Here is a 14,701-nt window from a genome sequence, read left to right as displayed (position 1 = left end):
TCCTCGAGTCAAGGAAAGAAGGAAAGATGGAAGGATGGAAGGGAGGAAGAAGGAAGGAAAGGAGCAAGGAAGGATGGAAGGGAGGAAGAAAGAAGGAAAGGAGGGAGGAAGGATGGAAGGGAGGAAGAAAGAAGGAAAGGAGGAAGGAAGGATGGAAGGGAGGAAGAAAGAAGGAAAGGAGGGAGGAAGAAGGAAGGAAGGAAAGATGGAAGGAAGGAAAGAAAGATGGAAGGATGGAAGGAAGGAATGAAGGAAAGATGGAAAGAAGGAAGGAAGGAAGGAAGGAAGGAAATATGGAAGGAAGAAAGGAAGGAAGGATGGAAGGAAGGAAGGAATGAAGGAAAGATGGAAGGGAGGAAGGAAGGAAAGAAAGATGGAAGGATGGAAGGAAGGAAGGAAAGATGGAAGGAAGGCAGGAAGGAAGGAAGGAAGGAAGGAAGGAAGGAAGGAAGGAAGGAAGGAAGGAAGGAAGGAAGGAAGGAAGGAAGGAAGGAAGGAAGGAAGGAAAGATGGAAGGGAGGAAGGAAGGAACAGTCAAAACAGATGGGGTCAATTTGACCCGGGAGGACGACACAAAGGTTAAGCATAAAACAGAATACAAAGCCTGTGGAAAAGACCAAAAATCATCTCCCACAAAATATATGTAACTGTTATTCTCTTGTAGATGAAGTATGTATGAAATAATATTTGACATTCTCAGTAATTTGGCATAGTCTGATACTCATGACATCATTTTACTTCCAGCCGACAAGCAGCACAGACAGAAAATAACAATGTAAGTTTCAGATGTTTACCATGAAATCCTGACTCTGCTGTAGGCTCATTTTTTCCCTGTAAGCTGTTTCCTCTCCTGTGCCCGTTATGTCTTTATGCACTTTACACCCACATGTGTGTGAATGGTACAACTGTAACTTAAACTGCAGGCCAGTGTTGTGCTGTTATATGCACCCTGCCGTGAAATGCATACCCCTCGCGGGAAACATAAAGGTTATGTTTATAATGTGACTTGACACGGTAGACCACAGTGCATTTTCAATACAGCCCTTGGTCAGAAGGCTGTTTTTTGACCTACATAAGTGGTCTATATTCAGGTTAACCCCATTAAAAGCACATACTTTTAACCCCTAATTTGGCTATTTTAAAGGCTTTGATTATTAAGCCATTTAAAACACTATTTGAAATAACCCCGTCTGTTTTGACTGTTCCTTCTTTTCTACCTTCCTTCCTTCCTTCCGTCTGTCCTTCCTTCCTCCCTCCCTCCTTCTCTCTTTCTTTCCTCCCTTCCTTCTTTCCTTCCTCCATCCCCCTTTCCTCCTTCCGTCTGTCCTTCCTTCCTCCCTCCCTCCTTCTCTCTTTCTTTCCTTCCTTCCTCCCTACCTCCTTCTTTCCTTCCCTCCTTCCTTCCTTCCTTCTTTCCTTCCTTCCTTATTTATTTCCTCCCTCCCTCCTTCCTTCTCTCTTTCTTTCCTCCCCCTGCCTTCCCTCTTTCCTCTGTCCTTCTTTCCTTCCTTCCTCCCTTCCTCTTTTCCTTTCTCCCTCCCTCCCTCATTCCTTTTTTCCTCCCTCCCTCCTACCTTCCTTCCTTCCTTCTTTCCTTCCTTCCTTCCTTCCGTCCCTCTTACCTTCCTTCCTTCTTTCCTTCCCTCCTTCCTTTCCTTCCTTCTTCCTCCCTTCCTTCCTCCTTTCCTTCCTTCTTCATTCCTCCCTCCTTCCTTTCCTTCCTTCTTCCTCTCTTCCTTCCTTCCTTGACTCGAGGACAACAGGAGGGTTAAATTTCATTTTGTAATTAGAGCTGTGTATATTTCCCCAGAATGGAGTCGTGGAATAAAGTTTTGGCTTGTGCGTTTTATCATCCAATATGAATTACATGTTTTAAGGATTTTCTTTATAAGGGTGTAAATAACTGATGTTCTTCTCTTTTATTCCCTACACAAAGAATTAAAATGCAGTGTTCAGATTTCTTTTTGTTTGTTTGTTAGTTTTTTTTCCCTTTGGATGTGATTTTAAGGTGAATTTGAGGGGGTGCAGGGGCTGCATGTAACGGCACGGCGGCGTGGGTGAAATGTTCTGTTCTATGATTCACGGCAAGTCATGAACATCTTGTGAATCTCTACAAAATCAGCATCAAAAAAACACATCACTACCTATTCTCTAATTTTACTCTCCCCCTTATGTAAGAGTGCTGATAGGAAAAGTTCATCTTACAGACATTCAACTAACAAACTAATACTGTTAATGTTATTGTGGATCCTGCTGCAAGTACTGTCAGTAAACATCTACTATATTATATCAGCTGTTAGCATTAGCTAGTGCTAAATGGCAAAAGAAACGCACAGTCCAGATGTTTTATAAATACTTACATTTCCCACATCTGGAGTTTTGTCACAGACAGTTGGTTTTGATTCAGCTTTCAGGTAAAAGTTTCATTTCCAGTCTTGGGTTGCAGGTTGAAGCCATCAAAATAAACTTCATCCACTCATCTCATCTGTCCCCAGAGGCTGGGAGTCGAAGGAGCGATTTATGATGGTTTTGTGCAGCCAACAATAGAGCACTTCCTTTGTTTAGCAATTAACTAGAGGGTCCATAGCTTGCAAAAAAAACATGGCACACCTTCGGATACTCAGATGACGGGGTGATATAATTCTAATGAGCCCACATTTGACATAAGAGGGGGAGGCAAATCTGGATGAGTTGTTGAATCACATGTTTTCTGATCATGGCAGCTCACAAAAAAAAAAAAGACTGGGTCGCCTAATTTCACTGTTTGTGTGTTAGAGAGACAAATATATGCGGACAAGCACTGAGAAAGTGAGCTTTTCATGATATGGGACCTTCAATATGTTGTAAGGATCATGTGTATATACTGTATGTGTGTGTTGTATAGTTACACTGAGCCATAAACAAACAGCCTGGGGGACTTTACTAACGGAGGGATACAGATGTTATTTGTGGATCTTTATAGAATTAAAACACACACAGTTTTTTACATATTGTTGTTTGTGATACATGCTGTTGCTATGTGGCTTGGGAGAGCTCCACATATAGTACTCAGGAGATTTGTGTGATTTTCCCCGTCGTTCCACTCTCTCTCTCACACACACACCATGACTTATATGTTATGATAAAGTCACATGCATTTACATTTGCATTTTTTCTCTCTCTCACTGTATTTCACACACAAATACACCAGATTTTTTTCCTTTTTTTCTACATGTATGGTTTTGTGTGAATAATATTATGCCTTTGATGTTTAACTGAGTACTAGTGTTTCTTTTGGAGTGCAACAGCTTGTCACTGGGGAAGTAGCATATACCCTTTCTTATACTTTAGAACAATGTTTTGTTTCTGTCTCTAGTCTATATTGGTGATATTGAGAAGCTCTATTCATTTATTTTCATTTTTTGCTTTTTCTCTGTATTTTTAAAGGCCAATTTAAACTCCCCTGCACTGCCATTCTTGTTGCTACTAAACCCTAATCCTGTGGAAGGTGTTCACTGAAGGAGAAAGTGGTGACAGATAAATAAATAAATTAATCAAATCAAATACATACTATCTTTTTTTATTTTTTTATCTGGAGCTTTATTGTTCCAACAACAAACACTCTGGTGCCTTTATTTCTAATTGTGTGTGAAATGTCCAATTAACACGTTATTAGTTGTATTTGTTGTTGCACACAGTGTATGTGCATGTACGAGGTTTATAAGATGTATTCACACTGTGCGTTTGTGTATTCACAATACATGCAGGGACACTTCTTTGGTGTCTGGATTTTAATGGAAGCAACAAATTGAATGAATGTGAAAGATGTTGCACATTTGAGCCATGCACCTGCAACTGTGTGTGCTTCTGTCAATGTGTGTATTAGCAGGCACAGAAATGATCTAAATCAGAGGTCACTAATAGGTGGATCGCTGTCTGGATCTGGACCAAAATGCTGACCTATCCAGACCCAGACCTGTAACTGATGAAATATTGAGGATTGTTATATTTTGTCTGAGCGTTTCTATTTTAAGGGGAGCAGCTTCTCCAGCTATTACAGTAAAAGCGGAGCGGCCCTCAGAAACTCACAGATCACTGTGTATAGTGAATCTCCTGATATGACCTTAATCAGCCAATCAAATCTGTGCATTCGGACATGCGGAGAGACTCTACTGTCAGTGATATATACACAGAGAAAATAGTTAGTATGTGTTGAGATGTTTTGTTATAAAGTTATTGGATGTACAATGAAGTTAATGGTATTAAGTTTAAGTTAAGTTTAAAGTTAGTTTTTTTCTAAAGCTAAGCCCTTTATTTAAGAAGCACAATCTAAAGCTTTCTGTCATTATTGTGTTTCTTTGAAATGCCATCTTTATTTGATATAAGAAAAGAAAATGTATTTATCTTATTTTTTATTTATTTTTGTATTATTTATTTGAATCCCACAACTTCAGAGTAAATATTAATAAATGAATTCTACTTGTTTTATTTGACAGTATACAATCTACCCACTAGACACAGATGCTGATGTAACTACAATGCTACTTCAAGGTACTGAAAAATAATACGGATATTATGATGTTCTGGACCTTCACTTGAGGAAATGTTCACAAATTGGACCTCAGTGAATTTTTATTGAATTCCCCTGGTATACATGATACAGTTTCTTTGTGATTGACATCTTAAGGATGCCTTAGAGATGTTCTGTACAATGACTGACAGCTGAATTTAATCACAGACATTGTTCTTTTGAGTGCTGTCAGCTAAAAAGGTAAAAAAAAAAAAAACAACCCACATACATGTAGGTAAAAGGAGAGATGATGAAGTCTCACAGTATTTTAAAAAAAGCTGCTGCTCCTGGTGCATGAGTTAAAATAAAGCGCAGTGCTCACTGGTAGAAATAAACCCAACATGTAGCCATTAACATAGCTACATGACTCAAAGCAAGACCGACATGTATTGACCACACAGGAGCCCTCCTCAGGTTCAACAGACCCAAGTAGTTATTTATAGCATGCTGACGAGCTGGAGAGACAGAGCAGGGGTGTGTGTGTGTGTGTGTGTGTGTGTGTGTGTGTGTGTGTGTGTGTGTGTGTGTGTGTGTGTGTGTGAGTGTGAGAGTGTGTGTGTGTGTGTGTGTGTGTGTATACTGCATGTGTAAGTGCTCATGTGTGCAGCATTGTGAGGACATTTCTGTGTTTTAGGACACAACATCAAAAGGCAATTTGAGGGAAGACATAGTTTTAAGGTTAAGGTGGGTAAAGTTTATGGGTAAGAAATTATGTCAAAGAGTGTCCTCAAAAGGATATAAAGACAAACGCGTGTGTGTGTGTGTGTGTGTGTGTGTGTGTGTGTGTGTGTGTGTGTGTGTGTGTGTGTGTGTGTGTGTGTGCCATCACGCACCTCTTGTGGGTGTCCCTTACAGTCCTTGCAGACAGGAGGAGAACAATAGTGGTGGAAAACTGAACCGGAGAGGTTGTCAATCATGTCCCCTTCCAATGAGTCCTTAATCAGCAGAGACACGCTGTCCAGCCACTGGCTCTCCTGAAACACACACACACACAGGAAAAGGAATAGTTGATTTTGTGAAATACACTTATTTGCCTTCTTGCAGAGAGTTCAATGAAAAGTGTGATACCATTCTTGTATCTGTACATTGAAAATAAGGCTACTGATACTGATAGCTGTTCACAGGTAATAAAATCCTCCTCCCAGCACTTCTGAAGCGCTCTAATAAACATGCACTGCAATGAGCTGCTGTGTAAAAGTCAGCATCTGCCTGCTGGCTTCCTGATGAGGCTTTTATGTCTCCAGACTCAAACCTTTTTTTTTTTTTCTCACTTTGTCAATATGTATGTGCAAATGCAACTTTACCCTCCATCTCAACCCACTCTCACATTCCAGCCTTTCACTTATGTTAAAGCTACTACACTCTTTAAACTTACATTAAACACATTCAGTGACACAGCATCTCGTCCATCTTTCTCCCAACTGCTCAAATTCTCTCCCACTCCTCTCCTTTCTCTCCCTCCATCTTACTATTTCAGCCCGTCTTCTTTTGTACTGCATGCGTAATGACTGGCCCATATCTTATGTTGTTTAATTAACTGCAATCTTTTGAAGCTGGTGTTATTTTCAGCTGCCGCTGGCAGGTGCAAGACAAAGATCCGTGACTTTTGCCTGCTTCCTTAAGCCGAGCCAGAGAAGCAGATGAATGTCAATGTTGGAAGATTAATTGCATGATCCCTTTCTGAAAAAAAAATACATTGGTCTACTTCAGACAAGCTGTAGATGGCTTAGATTCCTTAGTGAGTGGCACTGGAGAACCCGAGGTAATTGGCAGATTTCTGTGTGAAGTTTTTACAAAGTCAGTGAGATTGTTTAGCTAGTTCCTTCAGAAAAATACTCACTCAAATTTAATGTGACATTTTTACAGTGAGGTTTAAAAGCCATCAAGACTCACCGAACATGTGAGGGATGATGGCTTTTGCATGTATCCATTATTTCTATTATCATCTCTTTTTCTTTTAAGGCCCTGTAAACCAATTTTCTCAGTCGCTATTATACCACGAAGAGCAAAATGTTCCACCAAAGTTCAAGTCGTTTTTTTGGCTTTCATGTGAGAGAATTTGGGTATATGTGTATTTTTTTTCTGAGCTTTCACTCTTTTACAAAAAAAAACATGATGTCACATACTGTGCCTTCATCAGGATTTAGCAAAATGTAACCCTCCTGTTGTCCTCGAGTCAAGGAAGGAAGGATGGAAGGGAGGAAGAAGGAAGGAAAGGAGGACGAATGAAGGAAAGGAGGGAGGACAGAAGGAAGGGAGGAAGAAGGAAGGAAAGGAGGGAGGAAGGAAAGGACGAAGGACGGAGGAAGGAAGGAAGGAAGGAAGGAAGGAAGGAAGGAAGGAAGGAAGGAAGGAAGGAAAGAAGGACAGAGGAAAGAAGGAAGCGAGGAAGGTAGGGGGAGGAAGGAAAGAGAGGAGGAGGGAGGGAGGAAGGGAGGGAGGGAGGAAGGAAAGGAATGAAGGAAGGAAGGAAGGAAGGAAGGAGGGAAGGAAAGAAGGAGGGAGGGAGGAAGGTAGGACAGAAGCAAGGAAGAAAGGGGGATGGAGGAAGGAAAGAATGAAGGGAGGAAAGAGAAAGGAAGGAAAGAAAGAGAGAAGGAGGGAGGCAGGAAGGACTATTATAAAGATGTGCCTTTTTGCTTTGGATCATTATAGTGAGAGCAGCAAAATACTTCTGAGAAACCTTTTCTTTGGATTTACCTTTGTGTTTATCTCTCTCTTTAAAATTTAGTCTTGTTTTTTTTCTCAGGCAGTCTTCTTTCTACAGTCAGGTAGAGTTTTCCTCTCTCCATTTTCAACTCTTACAAGTAGATTTTTTCCATATCAGCCAGCCTTTTTCCCCGCTGCCATGTCAAAAGTTCAAACTGCCTGCTCCTGCCACTACCTGCTCTTTCCTACTCTCCATTTAAGAGTTACCCGCTAAAAGCTGTGGGGTGAAGAGGGCAACCAGTCGATAGCCAGACCTTGGCAGCACCCACTGATGTACTATACGCACACACACATACACATTGTTTCAAGTGGCGGTAGATGCACAGTGAGGGGTGAGGCAGGCTGATTGATTGGCTAAGCTGGGGGGCCTTGGTTGTGGTAAATGGCGTCCATGACCCTGTTTGATTCACTGCGCTACCATCTGGTTTCTCCCACGCAGTAATGCTGTGGCTCCTCTATATTTTATAGACATTTAATTATTTACATACTCCCCTCTTCAACTGTTATCTTATGATTAAAAAAAAAAAAAAAAAACATTTTACAGTATCTATTTGTGGATAAAAACCAAGTCAGACGCTGACTAAAAGCTGCAAAAACATTTAAATGTGTTATTATTTTTCACCCAGATCTGCATCAAACTAATCACTTGTTCCTAGGCTCTAACATTTCAAGCCGTTTTTTTTTCTTCCGTTAACCCTCCTGTTGTCCTCAAGCCAAGGAAGGAAGGAATCAAGGAAGGAAGGAAGGAAAGAAGGAAGGAAAGATGGAAGGAAGGAAGAAAGGAAGGAAGGAAGGAAATATGGAAGGAAGGAAAGAAGGAAGGAAGGAAGGAAGGAAGGAAAGATGGAAGGAAGGAAGAAAGGAAGGAAGGAATGATGGAATGAAGGAAGGAAGGAAAGAAGGAAGGAAGGAAGGAAAGAAAGATGGAAGGAAGGAAGGAAGGAAAGAAGGAAGGAAGGAAAGCAAGAAGGAAGGAAGGAAGGAAGGAAGGAAAGATGGAAGGAAGGAAGAAAGGAAGGAAGGAATGATGGAATGAAGGAAGGAAGGAAGGAAGGAAAGAAGGAAGGAAGGAAGGAAGGAAAGAAAGATGGAAGGAAGGAAGGAAGGAAAGAAGGAAGGAAGGAAGGAAAGAAAGATGGAAGGAAGGAAGGAAGGAAAGAAGGAAGGAAGGAAGGAAAGAAAGATGGAAGGAAGGAAGGAAGGAAGGAAGGAAGGAAGGGAGGAAAGGAAAGAAGGAAGGGAGGAAGGAAGGAAGGAAGGAAGGAAGGAAGGAGGGAAGGAAGGAGGGAGGAAGGACAGACGGAAGGAAGGAAGGAAGGAAGGAAGGGAGGAAAGAAGGAACAGTCAAAACAGACGGGGTCAATTTGACCCGGGAGGACGACACAAAGGTTAACAGGGTTTTGAAATGGCTCACTAACAGCAAACAAACAGATCTCTTTGAGGTAGAGGAACTGTAACTAAAATGATATTATAAAAGCTGTTTACGAAACCAGATCTCATCACAAGGTCCATTAGTAGCTGTTGTGAAGCTTTGGATTGTAGTAAACATCCTCAGAAGATGGATTTTACATTATATATGCTGCTACTTCCTGTACAATGCCCTATATGTCCGTGTGCTACTATTGATTGTATTGTATCGTTGCTGATTCGTTTGAAGTCATTGTTGCAGCGTCGTGTTCTTCACAGGTCACACAGAAAGACAAGAAACTAAGAAAAAAGTTTGGATAAGATTAGTGCTATAGTCTGCAGAGATACACATATTATTTCAGTCAGCCAATGCATGAAATATACATGACTATAGATTATATAAAGATTTGATATCTGGTGTTCTGCCTCCTTGTTACTCCACAAGTATTCACAAAGATCCACGCAGCGGGGGGGGGGGGGGGGGGGGGGTTCCCCCTTAGAGGAACGGCAGGTTTAAGGGTCAGTAAATTTCATCATCAGGAGTGCTTGTTGGATGGTTGAACAGCTTTATCTTTCGAACGTTAGATATAATTATCTCTCTGTGACTGACGGTCCAGCACGTCTGCCCACTTCAACACAGCGATTGGCCAGATGTGTGACGGTGAAAAAAGTAATCAGGGTTTGAATTACACTCTTAAGGTCTCTGTTTATACTTTCAAGCAAGTGCAACACTATAAATGCCTTCTTGGAGAGACTGTGAAACTGTTTGCTGTTATTCCCTTATTTAGGCGATTACGACATTTTGCCTTTCGATGACAGAAGGTTTCATTAAATCCACTGTAGACTGAGGCTGTTTGGAACAGTGATAAACACTTTCTCCCTTAGAGCCTACAGATAGATGCTGGGGCAGAGGGTTAGGGTTAGGGTTACAGATAGATGCTGGGGCAGAGGGTTAGGGTTAGGGTTACAGATAGATGCTGGAGCAGAGGGTTAGGGTTAGGGTTACAGATTGATGCTGGGGCAGAGGGTTAGGGTTAGGGTTACAGATAGATGCTGGAGCAGAGGGTTAGGGTTAGGGTTACAGATAGATGCTGGGGCAGAGGGTTAGGGTTAGGGTTACAGATAGATGCTGGGGCAGAGGGTTAGGGTTAGGGTTACAGATAGATGCTGGGGCAGAGGGTTAGGGTTAGGGTTACAGATAGATGCTGGGGCAGAGGGTTAGGGTTAGGGTTACAGATAGATGCTGGGGCAGAGGGTTAGGGTTAGGGTTACAGATAGATGCTGGGGCAGAGGGTTAGGGTTAGGGTTACAGATAGATTCTGGGGCAGAGGGTTAGGGTTAGGGTTACAGATAGATGCTGGGGCAGAGGGTTAGGGTTAGGGTTACAGATAGATGCTGGGGCAGAGGTGGATGGGTTAGGGTTACAGATAGATGCTGGGGCAGAGGGTTAGGGTTAGGGTTACAGATAGATGCTGGGGCAGAGGGTTAGGGTTAGGGTTACAGATAGATGCTGGGGCAGAGGGTTAGGGTTAGGGTTACATATAGATGCTGGGGCAGAGGGCTAGGGTTACAGATAGATGCTGGGGCAGAGGGTTAGGGTTAGGGTTACAGATAGATGCTGGGGCAGAGGGTCAGGGTTAGGGTTACAGATAGATGCTGGGGCAGAGGGTTAGGGTTAGGGTTACAGATAGATGCTGGGGCAGAGGGTTAGGGTTAGGGTTGCAGATAGATGCTGGGGCAGAGGGTCAGGGTTAGGGTTACAGATAGATGCTGGGGCAGAGGGTTAGGGTTAGGGTTACAGATAGATGCTGGGGCAGAGGTGGACGGGTTTAATAAATCCTATAGAACCAAAACATTAGAAGGTTATGTAAGAGGTGAATATGGGGATTTATGAATGTTTGAAATCAGGTATCTGGATATTTATGCTTTTAGTTTGTTATGAGAACTTAAAATGTTAATTTATTTGACTTCGTCATGTTTAAAAGTCACTGCTACTGATGTAAGTTTTGTTTGAAGAAACTGAATTCATGTTTTAAAAAAGGGTAGACAAAATAAGCTCAGGCTTCAGTCTACACATTTTTTTCGGTCAAAGAAAACAAAAGAGAATAAAAAGAGAGATTAAATAATTTGTAAGAGAAACAGAAAGGGAGGAGGAAAGAATGATGATGTATTAATTGTTTTGTTTATATATCTTATCACCTTTTCTCTTATCTTTGTTTTGTTTTGCATGAACCTCTGTTCAAGAAATTATTCATGGAAATTATTGTGAATTTTTTTTTGTAAATGATCAGAAAAATAAAACTTACCTAATAGTACCAGTCAAAAGTTTGGACACATCATCCCATTCCCTTCAATGGGAAAGTTTGTCCGAACCTTTGACTTGTGCACAGTAACCATGTTCAAGGAGGTCACAAGTTCATAAGGTTTGCCCATAAATGGTTTCTATCTATCTATCTATCTATCCATCTATCCATCTATCTATCTATCTATCTATCTATCTATCTATCTATCTATCTATCTATCTATCTATCTATCTATCTATCTATCTATCTATCTATCTATCTATCTATCTATCTATCTATCTATCTATCTATCTATCTATCTATCTATCCATCCATCCATCCATCCATCTATCTATCTATCTATCTATCTATCTATCTATCTATCTATCTATCTATCTATCTATCTATCTATCTATCTATCTATCTATCTATCTATCTATCTATCTATCTATCCATCTATCCATCCATCTATCTATCTATCCATCTATCTATCTATCTATCCATCTATCCATCCATCTATCTATCTATCTATCTATCTATCTATCTATCTATCTATCTATCTATCTATCTATCTATCTATCTATCTATCTATCTATCTATCTATCTATCTATCTATCTATCTATCTATCTATCTATCTATCTATCTATCTATCTAGCAGTGGCAGCAGGTGATTACTGAGCAGCATGGCAACAGAACAGTGAGCATTGATGGCTTGACTGCGCTGGATAAATACTGCAACGATATGTGTCATAGTCGACTCAGGTTCTCTGACTGGAAATGCCCCACGGACATCGCTTCATGTAAGTGCTACTGATTACTGTAGACACCACGTCAACGCCAAACACAAAGAGACAGCAGTGATGCCAGAAGCAGAAAAGCATCAGCCTGTGTCCTCTGTCAGTCTTAACACCAGGATCAATTAAGCCAAAGCGCTGCTGTACACTCGTCTGCATCATGAGTAATGTTATAAGCTTAAGGCTTAAAAAAATATGGATTAAATGATGAGTGAAGTGCGAACTGTGACACAGACAGTTCGCTAGTGTATCTGAATGAATGGATAACTACAACATGAGGCTGTCCTGTCTAGACTGAGCTCTGCAACAGTCGGTCTGTTCCTGTCTCTTTTATACAAGCACACACTATTGCAGTATGCCACTCTGCTTTCTGTCACAGGTGGGGTTGCCTAAATCTAAATCTGACATTTCCTCCTTTGCACCCATCAAAGCCACTACAACATGAAAACTACCCCAGCAGTTATCGTTTGCCACATGATGAATGGAGTATCTCTGTTGCATAAAGTATTTTCCTCTCTTTTTTTTTTTTTGCTCAAAGGTTCACATTTAAAGCCCTGAAAAGCTTCATACTAAACTAAAAAAGTATATGTTCCACCTAATGACCCCGTCTGTTTTGACTGTTCCTTCTTTCCTCCCTCCTTCCTTCCTTCCTTCCTTCCTTCCATCTGTCCTTCTTCCCTCCCTCCTTCTCTCTCTCTGGGAGGAAGACAGGGCCAGTGTAAAGGACAGAACAGAACAGGACGGCCTCCCTCCCTCCTTCCTCTCTTTCTTTCCTCCCTCCTTCCTTCCTCCCTCCTTCTCTCTTTCTTTCCTCCCCCCTAGCTTCCTTCATTCCTCCCTCCCTCCCTCCCTCCTTCTCTCTTTCTTTCCTCCCTCCTTCCTTCCTTCCTTCCTTCCTTCCTTCCTTCCTCTCTCCTTTCCTTCCTTCTTCCTCCCTTTTTTCCTTCCTTCTTCCTTCCTCCTTTCCTTCCTTCTTCCTCCCTTCCTTCCATCTTCCCTCTTTTCCTTCCTTCTTCCTTTCTTCCATCCTTCCTTCCTCCCCCCCTTCCTTCCTTCTTCCTCCCTTCCTTCCTTGACTAGAGGACAACAGGAGGGTCAATGTTGTTATTAGCAACAAGTTAACTGATTCCCATAGCTGGACCATGAGAACTGATTCTTCTTGTTATAGTTAAATGTGAGATGAATTGTAAACCTGAGCTCTTATATTTTCATCATAACCATAATGATGAAAAAAGAAGCTATGCATGAAGTTCATATTTTGACACTTCCTGGCTTCTTCTAAGGACTCACGTCTTTGTGAGCTGTACATGAAATGTAAATGATCTCAGGAAACTATGGAGACCTAACGAGTTCTATGCAAAGAGATTTAGCAACCGTACAGTATGGAAACCATAATGAGATTAAAGTGAGTTGCTTTAATGAGTATCGTGTTTCTCTTGGCTTCTTTGCTCTTTCATGTAGTTCACTTTTTTCATTAGCAAGTTGCATCTTTAACCTTTGTGTCGTTTTCCCGGGTCAAATTGACCCCGTCTGTTTTGACTGTTCCTTCTTTCCGTCCTTCCTTCCTTCCTTCCTCCATCCCCCTTCCTTCCTTCCTTCCTTCCTCCCTCCCTCCTTCTTTCTTTCCCTCCTTCCTCCTTTCCTTTCTTTCCTCCCTTCCTTCTTTCCTCCCTCGCTCCTTCTCTCTTTCTTTCCTCCCCCTACCTTCTTTCCTCTGTCCTTCTTTCCTTCCTTCCTCCCTCCCTTCCTCTTTTCCTTTCTCCCTTCCTTCCTCCATCCCCCTTCCTTCCTTCCTTCCTTCCTTCCTTCCTTCCTTCCTTCCTTCCTTCCTTCCTTCCTTCCTCCCTCCTTCTTTCCTCCCTCCTTCTTTCTTTCCCTCCTTCCTTCCCTTTCCTTCCTCCCTTCTTTCTCTCCTCCCTTCCTCCCTCCTTTCCTTCTTTCTTCCTCTCTTCCTTCCTTCTTCCTCCTTTCCTTCCTTCTTCCTACCTTCCTTCCTTGACACAAAGACAACAGGAGGGTTAAGGAATATATAGGTCTGCTTGTTGCTGAAGTGCTCTATTAGCTCTTAATGGATCATGCTTCGAAATGTCAATGATCCTGTGTATGCGTGTGTATGTGTATGTGTGTGTGTGTGTGTGTGTGTGTGTGTGTGTGTATGTGTGTGTGTGTGTGTGTGTGTGTGTGTGTGTGTATGTGTGTGTGATTGTGTGAGTGGAGACAGGTGTGCTGGAGTCAGAGCGTAGCCACACCAGCTGCAACTCATCTCAGTAATCAAACCATCTACAAATACTCATCCCTGCCACTTCCACTCTGCCAGATCGTAGCCTCGGTTTCATTTAGTGTTGCTACGCTCCGAGCCATTTCACCTGCATTTATCTAGTTTTCTTGCTGTTTGGCTGTTTTCCCGTGCCGGACACTGTTTCCTGTCTCCTGCCTCCTGCAGTTCCATCTGTTCTGTCTCCGGGCCTCCTTGTCTCGTCAGCCCCGCTTCCTGCCCTGGATCCCCGCCCTTTTCCAGGTTCCAGCTCAAACCACGGCACCCAAGTTCCCAGTTATCAGGCCTGCATTCCCTTTCCTTAGCATGTACAATAAATATATCATTTCTCTATCATCTTATTCCTGTCTCCTTGCTACTCCATCCCACCTAACACAGGAAGCTGGGATTTATTTAAACCTATAATCGAGTTTTCTGTGAAAGTCTGAAAGGTTTTTGTCAGAGCACTAATAAGGCAAAGTCATTCCCCTTTTTGTTATAATTCAAATTTGATCAATAAGCTTAGGTTTTGTATGCATTTTCTAGAAAGTTATACATTGTTCTTTATTGTAATTTCTACCATATGTTCCTTGTAAATAAAACGTCTCATTCTGAGTATGAATGCATTTTGAGAAACGGCCCCACACTGTGCTTTTACTCTGACAAAGGGATTTGCAGGCTAATCAGCCGGAGATGTAAAATACA

General features: G+C 41.8%; 1 protein-coding gene across 1 annotated transcript in view; it reads right to left on the bottom strand.

The window, feature by feature from the left end:
• Positions 1 to 14,701, bottom strand: part of LOC133989474 (voltage-dependent T-type calcium channel subunit alpha-1I-like) — a 192,596-nt gene that overhangs the window by 13,548 nt on the left and 164,347 nt on the right. The window contains exon 33 of the mRNA XM_062428145.1: positions 5,383 to 5,523. Within this exon, the coding sequence (XP_062284129.1) occupies positions 5,383 to 5,523 (141 nt within the window). The remainder of the gene's footprint in view (positions 1 to 5,382; positions 5,524 to 14,701) is intronic.

The sequence above is a fragment of the Scomber scombrus genome, chromosome 2 (genome assembly GCF_963691925.1).
Source record: "Scomber scombrus chromosome 2, fScoSco1.1, whole genome shotgun sequence".
In the NCBI taxonomy this organism is placed as follows: domain Eukaryota; kingdom Metazoa; phylum Chordata; class Actinopteri; order Scombriformes; family Scombridae; genus Scomber; species Scomber scombrus.
The sequence above is the reverse complement of the archived record's forward strand: the minus strand, read 5'-3'. Positions and strand labels throughout refer to the sequence as shown.